Source organism: Thunnus thynnus, chromosome 5, assembly GCF_963924715.1.
Source record: "Thunnus thynnus chromosome 5, fThuThy2.1, whole genome shotgun sequence".
In the NCBI taxonomy this organism is placed as follows: Eukaryota; Metazoa; Chordata; class Actinopteri; order Scombriformes; family Scombridae; genus Thunnus; species Thunnus thynnus.
Window position 1 is genome coordinate 31,763,754 of NC_089521.1, and position 18,377 is coordinate 31,782,130.

At 40.2% G+C, this 18,377-nt stretch overlaps 1 protein-coding gene and 1 long non-coding RNA gene across 4 annotated transcripts in view; one reads left to right on the top strand and one right to left on the bottom strand.

Moving 5' to 3' along the window:
• Positions 1 to 18,377, bottom strand: part of LOC137183578 (receptor-type tyrosine-protein phosphatase beta-like) — a 53,820-nt gene that overhangs the window by 20,225 nt on the left and 15,218 nt on the right. For both annotated transcript variants that reach the window (XR_010928503.1, XM_067590733.1), the window contains exons 5-16: positions 15,830 to 16,141; positions 14,639 to 14,902; positions 12,974 to 13,237; positions 11,254 to 11,523; positions 9,918 to 10,184; positions 8,624 to 8,890; positions 6,084 to 6,347; positions 5,471 to 5,734; positions 4,244 to 4,507; positions 3,750 to 4,013; positions 1,705 to 1,974; positions 125 to 388 (exon numbers count right to left, since the gene is read on the bottom strand). Coding sequence is in view for 1 of the 2 variants with exons in the window: in XM_067590733.1 (XP_067446834.1) it covers positions 125 to 388; positions 1,705 to 1,974; positions 3,750 to 4,013; positions 4,244 to 4,507; positions 5,471 to 5,734; positions 6,084 to 6,347; positions 8,624 to 8,890; positions 9,918 to 10,184; positions 11,254 to 11,523; positions 12,974 to 13,237; positions 14,639 to 14,902; positions 15,830 to 16,141 (3,234 nt within the window). In the remaining variant the exon portion in view is untranslated. The remainder of the gene's footprint in view (positions 1 to 124; positions 389 to 1,704; positions 1,975 to 3,749; positions 4,014 to 4,243; positions 4,508 to 5,470; positions 5,735 to 6,083; positions 6,348 to 8,623; positions 8,891 to 9,917; positions 10,185 to 11,253; positions 11,524 to 12,973; positions 13,238 to 14,638; positions 14,903 to 15,829; positions 16,142 to 18,377) is intronic.
• Positions 10,151 to 10,921, top strand: LOC137183581 (uncharacterized). Of its 2 annotated transcripts, none has more exons than XR_010928505.1 (2): positions 10,151 to 10,229; positions 10,611 to 10,921. It is a non-coding gene; the product is annotated as an uncharacterized lncRNA (long non-coding RNA). The 2 variants fall into 2 exon arrangements; XR_010928504.1 differs by having other exon boundaries at positions 10,175 to 10,242.

Consider the following 18,377-nt stretch of genomic DNA (forward strand, 5'->3'; position numbering starts at 1 on the left):
TACATTTTGTTGATTAAGACTTGTGTACTTTTGAATTTCTGGACTGTGCAACACCTCCAGACTTTTCAGTTGTTTTATCCACCTGTGACCCCCCCCCACCCCACCAGACCACCCTGCTCCTCACCTGTCCGGGCCAGGATGAAGGAGTCGTTGGTCTGCTCCCCGCTGCGGGTCCGTAACACCACCTTGTACTGAGCTCCGGGTCGGAGGCGCTGGAAGGAGTAGGTCTGGCTGTTGGACTGAACGGGGCGTTGCTTCTGCAGCGTGTCGTCATGGTTGTACAGGAAGATCTCGTAGGAATCGAACTCGCCCTCCGGCGGAGACCAGTGGAAGGACAGACTGCTGGTGGTGTTGGTTTGAACGGACAGATCGGTGACGGCTGCAGGGCCTGATGGGGACAGGAAGGAGAGACTGTTTCAACCATCACTTTTGTTTTTACTGATTCAGAGTTTCTCCTGTTAAAGTAGGAGTGAAACCAACTATTAAAGGGCAGGTTCACAATTTTTCAAGTTTTCAAATGAACACTGACACATTTTTTTTCTTGCTATAATCATTCATCTGTTCATACTGACCATTAGAAGATCCCTTCACTAACATTATAAGTGATGGAGGACAAGTTTATCTGAAGCTAATATGAAGCTTCAGCGTCCAAACGAGTCAAATCAAGTAGATATCTTTCAACGTTACAGTCTTTTTAGTGCCAAAGTCCCTCTTTTTGTTACTATACTTCCACCGCAGCTCAACAGGGAAACACAAAGAGGGAATTTGATGCTAAAAAGACTGTATAATTTAATATCCAGCATGAACAGGAGAAATGATTACAGCGAGGAAAACCTCTTTCACTGTTCATATGGACGCCTGACTGTTGTTTTACACTTGAATGAATGTGAACCCGTCCTTTAAACTGTTGCTTTGGACGGAAATCATTGACATCTTTTCTATTTTAGTGTTTGAGTCTGATTTGTTTCACAGTTAACTGAACTGGTCCCAGTCTTACTGCTGTGGTTTAAATGGGCTGCACCCACCAGGTATCAGCTACGTATGTTTGCTCTGAGACAGCTGTCAAAAACATCCAACTATGGGACAATTTACAAAATATTACAGGAAACTATTAGTGAAGTGTTTTCAGGCAGGTTATATTTTCTTAATGCAAAGCTGCAAAACATTTCTAAATTGCTTAAATTAAATTAAAATTGAAATAAAACATCTAAATAAACTGTAATGCCAATCTTTTAGATTGTTTAACAGATTGTTTTGTATTGCATTATATTATATTTCTATGTGTAATACGGCCTGAAGATGACTAAAATGTCCTGATTATGGATCCATTAATGATCTAAGTGAGAATGAACCTGATTTACTTTAATTAATTTAAAAATATATATATAGTTTACTGCTTAGTTTTCTTTGTAATATTTTTTTCATGTATAAAAAAATAAATTATCCATCCTTGACTGCTATAAATTAATTGTTAGAACAGCTGAACATGAGATGCTCTGTGAGCCGACGCCGCCGCCATCACTGTAGTTTTTTCAGTAACACGACTTCAAAAATTAATTTCAACGTTTTCACCTTTAAAGATGTTACACAGACTTTAATAAATAAATCATTCTGAACTTTATAAATAAATAAAAATAAATCCATTGTGATATTTTCACTCAACCTCAATCAGTTTCAGTCTGAGAGAGAAACAGGAAGTCTTACTTGTGCGAGCCTCGGCGCTGACCGCCGGACTGTGGACCCCTCCGCTGGTGGTCTGGACCAGGACGCGGTACTTCTTTCCGGGGGTGAGGCCGTCGAACCTGCACCCGGTGGTTCCGGAGGGTCGGGAGGAGTTCGCCACCAGACCGCCTCTGTCGTCCAGAACTTGCAGGTCGTATCCATCAGACACGCCGAGAGCTTCCTGCCAGCTCACCTGCAGGCTGCAGGTAGAGTGAAGGTTCTCCACCCGCAGAGCCGTCACCGCTGAGGGGACTGAGCAGGAAATACACAAGAAACACATGACGGTCAGGTGGAGAAACAAGAAAAAACAATGTTCTGATACACAAACCTGTTCTCAGTTTATTTAACTAAACACTGATTTTATTTATAGCTCACAAGACTGAAAGGTGGGAAACACCTGGTTTCATCTTTAATACTGAGTTTGAGTTTTATAAACATGTTTTTAAATGTAAAATATTAATCAGTAAAGTAACCAGATTAATATTGTGTATCGATTAATCTGCTCATTATTTTCTCAACTAATAGATTAATTGTTTGGTCGATACAATAGTGACAAATATCCTGCTTTCTCGGAGCCCAAAGTGACGTCTTCAACTGTTGTTTTGTCCGACCAAAAGTCCAAATCGCAAAGATATTAAGTTTATAATGATAAAAAACAAAGAAAAGCAGCAAATCATCACACTGGAGAAGCTGACATCAGAAAAAATTGGAATTTTCGCTAAAAAAAAAAAAAAAAAGACTCAAACAATTAATTTATTATCATAACAGTTGCAGATAAATGTTCTCATCGTTGCAGCTCTAATATGATGTATTTTCCTCTGAAATGTAGTGAAGTTAAAATGAAAAATAGTTCAGTACTTGTGAAAATGTACTTTTTTTTAAAAGCTTTTAGTTATTTTCCACTTGTGCAAGTGAATAAAACAGAAAACAATCCCAGCTGAATGTTGAGGTGTATTTCCTCTGACGGCCACTAGATGTCACTAAATCAGAGTTTCTAGTATTTGACTGAAAACAGCATTTCTTCTTCACTTTCAAGTTTCTTTTGAAAGACAATAAAGCCCAGAGATCTTTATCTTTAACAACTTAATTATTAATGAGTCTCTGTTAAGAAGGTTTCAGTGACCTGAAGGATTAGTCAATAATTGATTAGTAGATCCATAGAACGCCACAAAATGCCAAATATGCACTAGTTCCACCTTCTCAATTTTGAATATTTTCTGATTTTCACTGTTTCATATCAGTTTAAACTGAAAATGTCATTTGAAGACGTCACTTTGGACATTTTTCTATTATAGACAAATTGATTGTATGTCAGGGGCGGAAAGTAATGAAGCTGTACCGACTCAGAATTTTATCAGTCGAATCGGATTTGGCTGTTCAATACAATGATTCAACTATTCAGTCTTTTTTTAATCTGGCGATCAGAAAATCCTTTGGCAAGAGTTTCAGTGGTGATTTCAACTAGATTAACATTGTCAAATGCAACAAAGTCATAGCAACATGTTTTTGAGCATTTAAAAATTAATAAAAGACAGCTGCATATGATGCAAGATTTGAATTACGGCCTATTTGAATTGCCAACATATGATGTCAGGCTCATATGTCGCAATGAGACAGGCAGCACGCATGTATTTTTGTTTGAATCAAGCTCTTACAGCCTATTTTTCATTTCGTTAAAAACATGTAAATGAATAATAGCTTCTCTCATCAGTTAAAAACCAACAAAAAAACGATTTGAAGAATCTCAGTCGACAGATGATTCGACTCAACGACTTTCACGGGGGAAGCTCTAGAAAGTAACTAAGTACATTTACTCAAGTACTGTACCTAAGTACAATCTAAAGGTACTTGCACTCAAGTATTTGAGTATTTCCATTGTCTGCTACTCCACTATATTTCAGAGGCAATTAATGTACTTTATACTCCACTAACAGCGTCCACTGCTTCATCTACAGCACGTCAGTAAAAGTTACTCTCTGTAAAAACTTTAAGATATAAATATTCAGTGTCCGTTGTGTTTTTCTGACCTGTGCGTCCGCTGGCTGTGTTGTTGTTAACCAGCTCTCCGCTGATCGACTGCACCGTCACGCTGTACTGCTGTCCGGGCTGCAGGGAGCCGAAGTTCACCTGGTTGACGTGTTTGAAGACCGGCCGGACGTCCAGCTGGCGGCTCTCTCTGAACAGAAACACCGAGTATCTGTCCACGTCGCCCTGACCCGGCGTCCAGCTCACCTTCAGACTGCCGCTGTCACCGCTGTTACTCACGTCAATGTTCTTCACTTTACTGGGAACTGAGGAGGGAAACGACAGACGGCAGCATCTCGTTTAGTGTTTTCACCTGCAGAATTTCAGTTTTTCATTTCATTGTTTCTGCAGAACTTTTAGGAAACCTGGACACCCCAAAATCCTGAAAGATGATAGATGATAATAATGAAGATGATAAGAAAATATGATCTTTTGAGACTGTGGGGGCTCCGTAGAAACTCCCACTTCAGTATCTCCTGATCACAGTGTGTCCCACCTGTGCGGCCCTCGATAAACTGGGCCTTCTGGTTGGGGCCGCTGAAGGTGGAGACCAGGATCTTGTAGAGCCGTCCGGGTGTGAGCGATGACAGGACGCACTCTCCCACGCCGCTGCCCAGCGTGGTCGGAGGAAACACCTTCATGTCGTTGAACAGCAGCTGCACCTCGTAGTGATCCACGTCACCCGGAGGCGCCGACCACGTCACCCGCAGGTCCTCGGTGCCCTGCCCGGCCAGAGACAAGGACCGCACCGCAGCTGGGACTACAAGACGGACATCAGACGGTCTGGAGTTAGTCAGGATATCTCAGAGGTTACTGCCAATCATCTGAGACTTGATTCCAACTGATGAACTGATAGATCTTAAAACGTGATCATGAAATAATTAGAGCGACAGGAATGAGAGACCAAAACTTGCCGAAGGTTTGTGCTCTTTCATTTTGTTTTGTGTAACCCTGCGACTGATGTGAGAAATGACCAACACTTCTGGACAATTTATGAAGTGGTTGAAGTCTTGCAAACTTTCTCAGGCCTGGAAACGTGAACTAACTGTAATAATAATAACATTTGGTACAGATATTTATGTTGCTAACAGGATATATCCTGGTGACTCTGGTGATTGTCTGACTATTTTCTGAACATTATTTACTTTATTTAATAATTTATTTCATTGTATTCATGTTTTTAAACGTTTTATTCCATCTTACCTGTTTTACCTGTCATCGTCTTTTAGTGGTTTTTATCTAATTCTAATTTTATTTGATATCTATTTTACTGTTTTTTTTATTTTTATTCATTTTTCTACTTGTGCATTAGTCTTTGTTTGTGCTGTCTACATTTGTTCTGTCTTATCAGCTTGTCAGTCATCTGTAAAGCACTTTGCTTTTGCTGCACTAACCTGTATGAAAGGTGCTATATAAACAAAGTGTGATTGATTCATTAACTTGCCTCTAGCGCCACCAAAAGGTCAAAATGTCCACTTAAATGAGAGTAACTGTACTTTGAGCTGATTGCTAACATGCTAAACATTAGCATTTTAACATGCTAACCGTAATAAAGTTAAAAGTGTTAAAGAAGTAGAACAAAAGGACTATTTATGACTGTTACAACTGGACATGAATGGAAGCTGCTATACAAATAAAGTTTATCATCATTATTATTATTATTGTGCCCCATGACTGGTAAGTAAAGTGTTCACGTATCAGCCAAAGGTCAGAGGTCACTCACAGGTGCGTCCGTGTGTGGAGGCGATGGTCTCGTAGTTTCCGCTCCAGGTGCTCACCTGCACCGTGTAGAGTCTGCCGGGAACCAGGTCGGTAAACATACACTCGTTCTGTGTTTTCGGGACCGTCTTGTTCTGCAGGAACATGTTGTTGTGTTTGATGGACACTTGGTACAAGTCAAAGTCTCCGGCCGCGTCACGCCAGTACACCTTCAGGCAGTCGTCCCGGGCGCCGTGGATCGCCGTGGGGTCCTGCACCTTCGACGGCTCTGAGGAAGGACGGCGGTCAGATGAGGTTAGTAAAAACTTTTTGTTGTAACTGTTGAATCATGATATCCTTTAAACTTTTTCCCAGCTCAGCTCTGACCCCCAACAAGCTTTTCATGGACGGATTCTTTCACTGATCGGTTTGAAAAGCTGGAACATGCTGCCTTAACACCTGAATTTTCCCTTCTGTAGATCAATAAAGGTTTATCTAATCTAATCTCATCTTCTGTCATTTCATTATATCGTCTCTAAATTTATATCATCACATTTTATCTTTTTCATCTAATCTTTTATTTGACCTGAGTCTGACCTGCACTTCACAGGTCCAGATGCAGCGAGTGATGTACTCACGTGTTCTCGCCTGGACGAAGGTGTGGTTTTCGTAGTTGCCGCTGCGGGAGGTGATGGAGATGTTGTAGAGACGTCCTGACACCAGAGAGTTAAAAACACACTCTGGGCTGGATTTAGAAACAGCCAAATTGTGAACCTTCTTCTCCCGGTCTCTCAGCGTCACAACGTAACTGTCGACGTCACCTAGAGCCGGACGCCACGACACGCTGAGGAAGTCCATGCGCCCGTTATTACTGACCGTTACCTCGCCCACTGCACCTGGGACTGAGGGGGAAGAGATGATAAAAAGACAAAGAGAAGAAGGCCAGACATGAAGCTAAAAACATTACACTCATCATCATACATGTTTAAAAAATAATGCAGAGCAACTTTGGGTAAATCAACCCAAAGAACGAGAACTTTTTCACATTTAATAATCCCTTTTTGTAGTTAAACAACATGTTTTAAATGTATTGTTGGTAGTTTTGTATTATTAGAATGGAGGTAAAAGGTCTTTGGGGAAATTTCAGAAATGCTCCCTTTTTTGTCTGAGCCGGCTGGAGGGGGCGTGTCGGTGTCTGTGTTTGGTTGACTTAGTTAGACTAGATTAGTTGGCAGGATAAGTGTTAGTGTTTTACCGTACTAACGGAGAGAAAGTAAACAAACTGCTGTAGCCACAAGTCATGGACAGACGCGTGATGCCAACGGGGATTTTGAAGAGCAGCATCCAATGGGTCCAAAGTGACATCTGCAAGTATGTTTACATGCTGCAGCTGAGCAGCCAATTAGCTATCTAGCTGCTAACTGATGTTAGCGGAGCGCTTTTCCCCCGTGAATGTTTGTTTGGTGGCTCGTTGAACAAGCTAAGCTGCAGGACAAGACGTGTGTTCATGTTTGTTAGTTAGATACAAAGGAGACTTTAGCAGGAAATCTAATGTGGGTTGTTGTTCAGAGTCTGTGGCTCTTGTGTTGTGTAGCAGGATGCAGTCAGGCTCAGTGTGACCGTCTGCTCTGCCGACGATAGAACGACATGTTATTGCTTTGTGTAAGCTACGTAAGCGGATGGTGTAACGGTATTTCATTGAAATATTGTAAACCCGGGTCGCCATCATGAAACCAAATAACTTAAAATATAAATTTCTCCCTTTTGGTTTAAATTTTTTTTCTCAAAGGAGAACACAAGACAAGTGATTTACAGGCAGATATGTTGCTGTAGGAGACAAATAAGGCAGTTAAAGGCTACTTCGATTTTTAATCATTCTTTTTTTAATCTGTCTCATAAATATTCCTCCAACATTACTATATTTTTTGGCATTTACAGTTCAGTTTACTAATGTCAACTGATACAACACAAAAGGTTGTATGAGAACCATTCTCTAGAGACTGGAGAAATGGTAAAACCCGTTTTTGGCTCGTAATCCAGCACTGCATCATATTTTCTATGAGTTTTTAAAAGTCTTCAGAGACTTAGAAAATATTGTTCCAAATGCTTTCCAGCAGCAGTAAAGTTTTCTTGTTGGAATTCAACAATGAACCTCCTCCTCTTCCCTTCTCCTGACAGGAAGTCCTCATACACAGACCTTGACGTGTTTTTTTTTTTTGTCGTCATTGTCGTATGTTTCGACACTTCCTGAAAATTCCAGATAAATTCCTGCTTCATCAGATAAGAGCGAGTTTTCAATAATATCCTGCTGTTCGTCTGACACATACACAGCCGATGGACGCGTCTATTGTCACAGACAGTAAACACAATGACATGTTTTAATATTGTTTGTTGTGACTACGTGTTGTTATGTAACTGTGCCAGGAATGTGACAAAAAATGTATTTCATCATAATCATCAGATCTAACGACACAGGAGGATATTTACTGAGCCTCTCACATATTACCATCAAATCACTTTGCGATTTTATTGATTAATGAATGATGAACACGTGTTTGAAACTGCAAGCGTGATTTTTGAGTTTTAAACATGAAACTCGTCTTTTTAAATTAGCTTTCGGCTCGGCTATGTTATTAATTGTAATTTATTTACTATTACTTCTATCTGTTTGATAAAAGTTTTACACCTGCTTTTCTCAGATGTTAAATTTCAGTTTCCTGCCTCAGTGGTCAGTCAGCTGTGATAAATCAGTTGCAGATGATATCTGCATCAATTCCGCCTTTATATAATTTGCACCTCTTAACAGGAACATCTTAAAATACATATGACACCAAACACACCGTTTTCAGTTTTTGGTGCTGCTTTTCTTCCATTTTACCAGCACAGAACCATCCTTAATTTGAGTTTTGGACTGACAAAACAACTAAAACTAAATAGAAATAAAAAACTAATACTATATTATAGCTATTAGTATTGCATTTAAATTTTTACACTGAGCTTTACTGCCTCACTATATGACTGATGCTCAATTGTTGCGTATTCTAGTAGAATATTAACTGAAAATACCCAAAAAGTTCTGAATCTCTTATGAGACCGACATGTTAAACTGCCATCAGAGTAAAGTAAAGAGGTGCAGGTCTGACTGGGTAGAATAATAATCAGTCCTTGTCTCTCTTACCAGTGCGTCCCTCTGCGACAGTCTGTCTGGAGGCCCTGCCGGCTCTGACGGTGGTTAACACGACCCTGTAAAGGGCGCCTGGCCTCAGAGCGTGGAAGCTGAGGCTGGTGGTGTTGGCCGTCACGCTCTCGTTCTTTATGACGCTGCTGTCGTGGACCAGCAGGACGCGGTACGAGTCCAGATCCCCGGAGGCTCGTTCCCACTGCGTGTGGAGGCTGTCGGTGGTGCCGCCGTTAGAAACCTGCAGCTGGGTGACCTGAGCTGGAGCTGAGAGGACACACAGGAGACACAGACGCTCACACACTGACTCCATCTTTGTTTGTAGTGTTTCTGCAATCAAACAGTGTCTGTGAGAGAGATAAAGCTAGGTGGTGTGTAGCTCCTGCTAACTTAAAGATCCCTCCAGACATGTAAAGGATTTAGCTGTCAATTCTCAATCTCACATGCAGAGTCAACCAACAATGAACTGATCCTACAAGTATTGTGTGTGTATATCTGATATATGTTATTCCTCTGTGCCGTAGACCTGTGCTACATATAACAACCTCTTGACTTTGTGCAACATTATAAATCTCTCTAAGAACCTCAGAACAAAGTCAAGAGGTTGTGATATGTAGCACGACAAGCTAGCAAAGCTGTAAACAGAACCGCTTTCCCGCACATGCTCAGTGGAGTCTGCCTTACACAGAACTACTCTCCGGAGACTGAAAACATGATCGCTGTTTTTCGTCTTAGGAGCCGTTTCTAAACAAACTAACGAGACCAAACTCTTCACAATGAACTGACATTTCACCCAGTGCAGCGGTGTGGATCACTGATGTGTTTTTAATAGTTTTTGGAAAACAATGGAGGTCTACGGCACAGAGGAACAAGATATATCAGACTTTGAATACACACACAATACTTGTTAGTAGATCAGTTCATTGTTGGTTTGGCTCTGCACAAGAGATTTGCTGTTAATAAGAAAAACACAGAAAATCCCCAGCCTTGATATGAGTAGGCGATATCCTGTATCATAGAAAATGTAATATATGGTAATAACTGATAAGTACCATGATATCATATATTTTCTGGGAAATCAATTGAAAAACCCTAAAAATATGTAGATGTGATATTAATTTAAGAAATAAAAGTGTAATAAAAAATTAATAAAAATCATCTCACAGTATGTAGTCATATCACTCAGTCCCAAGATATAATAATAATAATAATAATAACAATAATAATGATATACAATGCTAACACACTTTAATCAAACAAACAGTGAAAAGTAAAGTAAATAAATAAATCTTACTGGTCCTTCCGGTCACAGAGGCCGAGCTGCTCAGGTTGCCGCTGTTGGTCATCACGGTGACGGTGTACAGGCGTCCTGAGGTGAGGATGTTGAAGGTGCACTCTCTGGCCTCCCAGGGGAGGATCCTCTGAGCCACGACGGTGGCGTAGTCCGCCAGTCTGAGGACCACCGTGAAGCCGTCCCACTCACCGGGCGGTCGACTCCACAGGACGCTCAGCGTGGATTCATCAGCGTGACGGACGAGCAGCTGCTGGACGGGCCGAGGGGCTGCGGGCAGGCAGGCGGGGGGGGTAACAGAGTATATTTACTCAGGTATACCTGTGAGGTACTTGTATTTTCATTTTATAAAACTTTATACTTCTACTCCACCACAATTCCACTACAATTCAGAGAGGAATATTGTACTTTTTACTGCACTTTGTACCACTTTGCACAATCTTTTATTATCTTATTAAGAGTATATAAAGTAGTTAAAATCAGCTGTTTATAATGCTGCCTATATATTACTGCATCAGTTTTAATGATCCAATAATGATCCAGAACGAGTACTTTTATTTTGATACTTTAAGTACATTTTGCTGATAATACCTCAGTACTTGTACACAAAGGGGAACTGCAGTGATTTTCCACCTCAGTGTGTGTTTCCAGGTGCTCTCTGTGTACAAAATAGTATAAAACCTTTTGTGTCTACAGAGGAAGCTGATGTGTAATCAGACAAACTGACTCATGTGACCTGAGTCAGCGTCTGTTGTGGTTGAAAACGACAAGTTTGAAAAAGGAAAGAAATCTGGGGGTGTGAAGTCAGAAAGAAGTGAGGTTATCAGACCTCTGTAGCCCCCTGCTCATCCCTGCTGGAGGCTAGCAGCTCCAGGATACATTAGCCGCTACTAGCATAACACATCCCAATCTCCAGTTGCATTGTGGGTAATGTAGGCGCCATGTTTTGACAAGGAAGAAGAACGTGTGGAATAAAAAAGACAATATCGCTGGTTCAGCTGCATCAATTTTCCATGACTCAGACAATGTTATTGTTATAGTTATAGGACTATTTTAGGGAACATTGTGAATACAGTGTTTTGTGGTTTTATCACTTTTTCTGAAGTAAAGGTCTGAATACTTCCAGCAGTTGTGTGAGAGCACAAAGAGGAAAAGAGGAGTACAAGCTTATTGTTATCTGATATTATTTCCCGCCATAAAAAACATGAAAGTGAAGGTTAAAGGTCAAACTATCAACAGTAATCTAAAGTGACTACCCTTCACTGAACTTGCCTTTTTAATCACACTGCTGGCTTTATGAGGAGAAATCAAAGAGCAACATGTGTAAAAGTAAACTAACCCAGTCGTCCCTGGCAGTGTGCCGTGTTCCCCAGAACGCCGCTGTGAACAGTGACCTCGGCCCTGTAGAGGCGTCCGGGCACCAGGCCGAGGCCGAGGACGGAGAACGTGTACTGTCTGCTGGGTTTACCGATCGTCTCGTTCACCAGAGCCACAGAACTGTTCCACAGCAGCACACTGTAGTGCTCCCAGTCGCCTCTGGGGCGCGACCAGGTGACCTTCAGCGCTCTGCCGTCACTGGACATGGAGAGAGCCGACACCCGGTCAGGGACTGAAACACAACAAGAGGGAGGAGAGGAGTGATGAAAACCTTTTATTCTCTCGGTGATCATCACCTTGAACAAACTGTCCTGTTTAATACTGTCTGTATGTGTGTGTTTTTAAATGTGTTTTAGATGTGTTTTGTTGAGCCTTGTCGAAGGAAAATTACTTACTTTGTGACAGAAAAAGGTTTTTTTATCTTATCTATCTTACCTCCAACAGAAATGTGTCAAAACTGGCATCAAATGCAGAATTTATATACAATAATTATACTTATTCTTCAGTCAGATAGTTCCTGATTTAAATAATAGTTTTTACCAGTTTTAGATTTTATTTTATTTAGACAAACTTGTGTTTACAATATTTAACATTTGAGTAGAAATAAAGTTTTGTAGAAACAAAAATGTTCATATTCCTCAGAGAAAGATATGAAAATGGGCTTGTTTTAAGGTAAACAGTGAAGAAGAACCAAACACAACTGTCACAAACTCTCTACAGCAAAGAGGAAAAGTTCAGTTTGTTAATCTACCTGCTGTATTATTTATTTTAGCTCTATTTAGTTTGGACAAACTGAATTCTACTGTTGGGTTATTTACCCAAACTAAAGCTTGTTATAATCTACTCTTTTTTTTTTATCTCTCATGTCATGTTACATGTTTGTTATTGATTGTTTATAATTTGTGTATCTTTTGAATATGCTCATTGTTTTGTACAAGAAACAATACGTTTGTGACAGTTTTAGCTAAAGCTTGTTGTGTGTAACACTGAATCAGAATAACAGATCGCTACTGGGTGAAGTTAACCCAAAGTTATATTGATACTGTATTGACCCAAACTGGGTAGAAATTTGACGCAGTGATTTTTGAGTGTAGCATCATAATACTGCAGCTTACTGTAACAGAAATAATAAACACTTACTGAGCTGCAACATTTAAAACACAATAAATGAACAACTATAATAAAGTGGTAGGATGAGACGAGCCACTGCCTACTCATCGATGTTCCTGCATTATGTTCCTGCTACGTTTCTATTACTATGATTTCTGTGTTGCAGCTTATAAACATAGGAGCCTCCCAGATAATTCAACAACACTAGACGTTAATGTACTGGTGTGAATTGTTTAAAAGTCTGTTTCTAAGAAGTCATTTTTCTGTCACTTTGGTTCATGACTCTAAATAATACATCACCCATAAACCTCAGCTGCTGTTGCAATGGAGAAGAATCTAGTCATAACGCTTCAATCACTGAATTCATCCAATTATTCTGGCCAAGAGGTTTATCTCAACAGAATGTGAAGCTCTGCGATTGGATCTTTTCTAACACAGTTTTTTTGTTCTGATGATTCAAGCAGGAGTTTCACGGTGATCAGATAAGAAAAAATGGACTTTTACCTCTAAAATAACTTCACATCTCTATAAAACAGCGTGAAGACCTGAACGTTCTCTGAACCGACACTAACCTGTCCTCCCGCTGGTCCTGGTCTCTGTGCTTTGTCCTCCAGCTGTGGTGCTGACAGACAGCTGGTAGCTTCGACCGGGGGTCAGTCCCTGGAACACCACCTGGGTGATGTTGGGAGTCAGGTGGAGCTGCTGAGGAGCGTATCCCGGAGCCGACAGGGTCGCCAGGTAGACGTCCACGCCCCCCTCAGGTGGCAGCCAGGAGGCCTGCAGAGTGTCTGAGCTGCCGTTGTTGTCCAGCCTCAAATCTGACACCCTCGCTGGGACTGAAGAGGACAGAGACAGAGTTTATTTCTCATGTTTTCTTTGAGACTCTTTTCTCCACACAGCACTTCCCTGCTACATGAATAATGTACAGTAGTTTATACTGAAGTGTTTTTAAATTAGACATGTCATGTAAAAATGATGTGCTTTTAAGTGACTTTGTGAAACTTTTTTTAAAGATTCCCTCCAGACATAATGAAAATACTCTGCTTTGAATAATCATTTGTGTCTGATATGATTTTTCCTCCAAAAAGTGTTTAAAATTCGTAAAATTTAAAGTTTAAAATCTTTCTCCTTTGTGTTAAAAACCAAAATCTCTCAGCACAGAGAAGCTTCCAGCAGATGAATGTGAAAATAAAGTCTGCACAGAGAAAAGGACAACATCACAGCTAAGAAGCAACAAACACGGTTTTTTGGGGGGGGTTTTTGGGTGGAAGAGGACTTAAATTACTTTAATATTTGGGTCATGGCTCATAAAAAAACATTTTGTTCCCAGTAGAACATTTGGGAACTGAAGAATAGAAGGTCACAGCTCCAGAGGTATTAAACTGATAGTGTTGTTGGGTGGGAGAGGTTTTAGATGAGGCAACCAGCTGCTGTCAGAGGAAGGGTGGAGGGAGAGAAAGTCCTAAAATATCTTGGAAAAAACAGCATTGTGGCGCTGCTGCTGGTGCTGCTGCTGCTGTAACAGAGCAGCCAGTAAAACAAAGAGCTGCAAACCATCAGCACTGACCTGTATGTGTCACAAACTGCCAATATTTAGATTTAGGTTTTTATTTTAATATAATTTACTGGAGTGTTGTGCAGAACTAATGGCCTTGACATTGCATCCTGGAGATCATTTAAATTTAAACTAAGTACATATTAAGCATTGATATAACATCTGTGGTCCAAAACTAGTTTGAAATAAAAATCTTTGGCTCTTTAACTGCCAGATGTTCCACCTTCTGTTAGTTTAGCTTTTTATAAATGTGGCCGTGCTGCCTGCATGTTTTCACAGTTTGTCAGCTGCTTGGTTGCTGCCTCTTGTCTAATTCTCAGTGGATTGTAGATTAATTTAGTCCATAAATCTGTAAACTAATTCAACTTCTGAACAAGAGATATGATTGGCTGCTGAAGGAGACAGATTTACTCATCAGGGGCCTACAGTGCGTGCAGCTCCTTCAATAAGACTTTGCATTAAAACAGTCATTCGTTAATTCATCCATTCGTCTGTCTGTCACATTATCCTTTAGTTTTTACTCATTGACTCATATTTCATCACTGCTTTAGTCACGTTTTTCGCCGTGAAAAAAGGGTCAACAAATAATTTTCATCATAATTTTCATTGATAAAATGAACAATGGCAAAACTAGGTGCTAAAAGAGGCTGAAAAGCTCTGCAGAGATGCAGAGTTGATCTACCTGTGACGGCCTGTTTGTACGTGGAGCTCTGCAGGCCGACTGCTTCTGTTACCACGGTGACGTTGTACAGGGTCCCGGGCTGCAGGCTGTCCAGCACTGCAGAGGTCACGGTGTTTTCTAGAGTGACGTTCCTTAACAGAACCCCGTCCTGATCCGTGAGCAGAACCCTGATCCGCTCTGTCCTGCCTGGACCGACCTGCCAGGAAACTCTGAGGCTGTGTGAGGAGGAAGACACCACCTGCAGGTCGCTGACAGAGGAGGGAGCTGCAAGAAGGACACAGGTGTGAGTGACCTAAAAACCACAGGTGTGACAGAGACCTGAAACTACAGACATGTAAAACCCTCAGGTGTGAAAGAGACCTGAAACTACAGAGGCCTGAAACCTTCAGGTGTGACAGAGACCTGAAACTACAGACACATAAAACCTTCAGGTGTGAAAGAGACCTGAAACTACAGACACATAAAACCTTCAGGTGTGAAAGAGACCTGAAACTACAGACACGTAAAACCTTCAGGTGTGAAAAAGATCTGAAACTACAGACATGTAAAACCTAAAGGTGTGAAAGAGACCTGGAACTACAGACACATAAAACCTTCAGGTGTGAAAGAGACCTGAAACTACAGACACATAAAACCTTCAGGTGTGAAAGAGATCTGAAACTACAGAGACGTGAAAAACAGACACATAAAACCTCCAGGTGTGACAGAGACCTGAAACTACAGACACGTAAAACCTTCAGGTGTGAAAGAGACCTGAAACTACAGACGCGTAAAGCTTCAGGTGTGAAAGAGACCTGAAACTACATTCATGTAAAACCTAAAGACCTGGAACTACAGGTGTGAAAGAGACCTGGAACTATAGAGACCTGAAACTACAGGTGCGAAAGAGACCTGAAACTACATTCATGTAAACCTAAAGACCTGGAACTACAGGTGTGAAAGAGGCCTGAAACTACAGATGCGAAAGAGACCTGAAGCTACGGAGACCTGAAAATACAGGTGTGAAAGAGGCCTGAAACTACAGAGACCTGGAACTACAGGTGTGACAGAGGCCTGAAACTACAGGTGTGAAAGAGACCTGAAATTTCAAAGACGGTCCAAATCAGACATTTTAAACCTGTCATTAGTTTTGAAACAGACAAAGAAACCAGGTGTTGAAGGTCACCTGTGTCTCTTTAACCAGCTCCTCACCTGTAGCTGCTGTGCTGTGGACAGGTGAAGCGCTCTTGTTCCCGGCTGTAGCCACCACACTTACAGTGTAAAGAGTCCCGGGGACGAGGGAGCTGAAGCCCGACTGCGGGGCTGCAGTGCCCATGATCCGGGTACTGCGGGTGGATCCAGAGCTGGTGTCCTCCAGAGTGATGTCATACCAGTCCACATGACCCGCAGAGCGAGTCCAGGACACCCGCAGACCCGTGGAACCAGTCTGGACCACAGACAGCATCTTATACTGAACCTGAACTGGATCCAGCTTGATGTCCAGCTGAGTTGGACCGACAGGGTCTAAGACAAGAGACAAGTGGACAGATTAGAGTCCTGATGGACCTCTGGACTCTTTGACCCCGTCTGATGCAGTTAGATGTGTGAAGCTGTTTGTCTGCCTGATAATCTGAAGACTTTGGTTTTCAAATGTGTTATCTACCTTTTAAAAGTCATTATGAGTTCATTTTGTAGTTGCGAATCATTGTAATACTATATACTATACTATATTATACTATACACTATATACTATATACTATACACTATATACTATACTATACACTATACACTATATACTATACACTATGTTCTATACACTATATACTATGTATTATACACTATATACTATACTATACACTATATACTATGTTCTATACACTATATACTATGTACTATATACTATATACTATACACTATATACTATGTTCTATACACTATATACTATGTACTATACACTATATACTATACTATATTATACTCTACACTATATACTATGTACTATACACTATATACTATATACTATGTTCTATACACTATATACTATGTTCTATACACTATATACTATGTACTATACACTATATACTATACTATATTATACTCTACACTATATACTATGTACTATACACTATATACTATATACTATACCATACACTATATATTATACTATACACTATATACTATATACTATATACTATACACCATATACTATACTATACACTATATACTATATACTATACCATACACTATATATTATACTATACACTATATACTATACACTATATACTATATACTATACACCATATACTATATTATACACTATATACTATATTATATTATACTATACACTATATACTATATACTATACACCATATACTATACTATATACTGAAATGATTAGTCAATTGATTGGCAGAAAATTAACAAAAGTCATTGAATGATTTAAGTAATTTATCAAATAAAAATAGCAAACTGTCACTGTTACCGGCTTCCTAATTGTGAGACTTTGCTTTTATCTTTTTAAATCTTTGCAAAATTTAACTTTTTCTTGACATTTTATCGACTGAACAATGAATGAATTAGAACAAAATAATCATTAACCCTACATAATACTTACAAAACATTAATATTTAAGATTTTACAATCAGCTCCAGTGTTTTAATGTTGATTCTGGAGAGTTACTGAACATTTCGACGGATCGAGATTCAAAACATTCACTGCTTGTAGCAGCATCACCAGACAATAAAAACTGAACTTTTTCTAATATAATAATGGTGACAAATGTTCTTCTTAAGCAAGTTTCAAGAATTTACAAGTTGATTTTCATACCGCACAGATATACATGGAAAACAATGGATGCCCGGAAGGAAGGAAATCAATCCAAAAACTCTATAGTCTTGTTAAAAAGACACAATTTAGAGTTCTGCAGGATCTGATCGTATCAGCAGATAAATGTTTGAGTTTTTCACTTCACCTGAACTAATGAACAACACTTCACCTTCTTCCATATTTTACTCTCAGCACCTCCTCTGTTCCTCAGCTGGATTATACAAAGCTTAATTGAACATGTTACAGGTTTCTATGTGTGTGTGTGTGTGTGTGTTTGTGTGTGTGTATCCTGTCTTTGTACCAGCAGTAGTAGCAACGGTGATTTAAAAGCTTGATAAGATTGTTTTAGCTGCGCTTTCGTTGGGAGATCTGTATGTGTGAGTCCGGACAGGAAAAAGAAAAAAAAAGAAGAAGGGGTGGGGCAGGACGGGGCTAACAGTCCCCCCCCCCCCCCCCCCCCCGCCCTACCCCCCCGCACCCCCCAGCACACAACTCAGTCTTGAACTCTGACTCTCTCATAATAATGGTTTCCTCTCTGAGGAGACTTCGTTGTTTCCTGAGGATACACAAACTCAACACACTAATGGAGACCTTCAATACAAACTGATTTGTTCCTTAATGAGACACCAAAACTGTCACATCTACTCTGATCGCTGATAACAAAGCACAACGTAACTGAGTACACTCATTCAAATAAAGTATAATTTTCTGGTAATTGTACTTTACTTGAGCATTTACACTTTATGTTATTTTATACTTTATACTACCACAGTTGTTTGACCGCTGTAGGTACTAGGTTACACTTTATGGCCATAAATATGTGGACACCCCTGTCTTTTTTGTCACTTTTGTGTTGTGCTATTTCGTGTGGAGCATTTTTTCACTACACCATCACCAGACAAGAACTTCCATATTGGACAATATTACACAATAG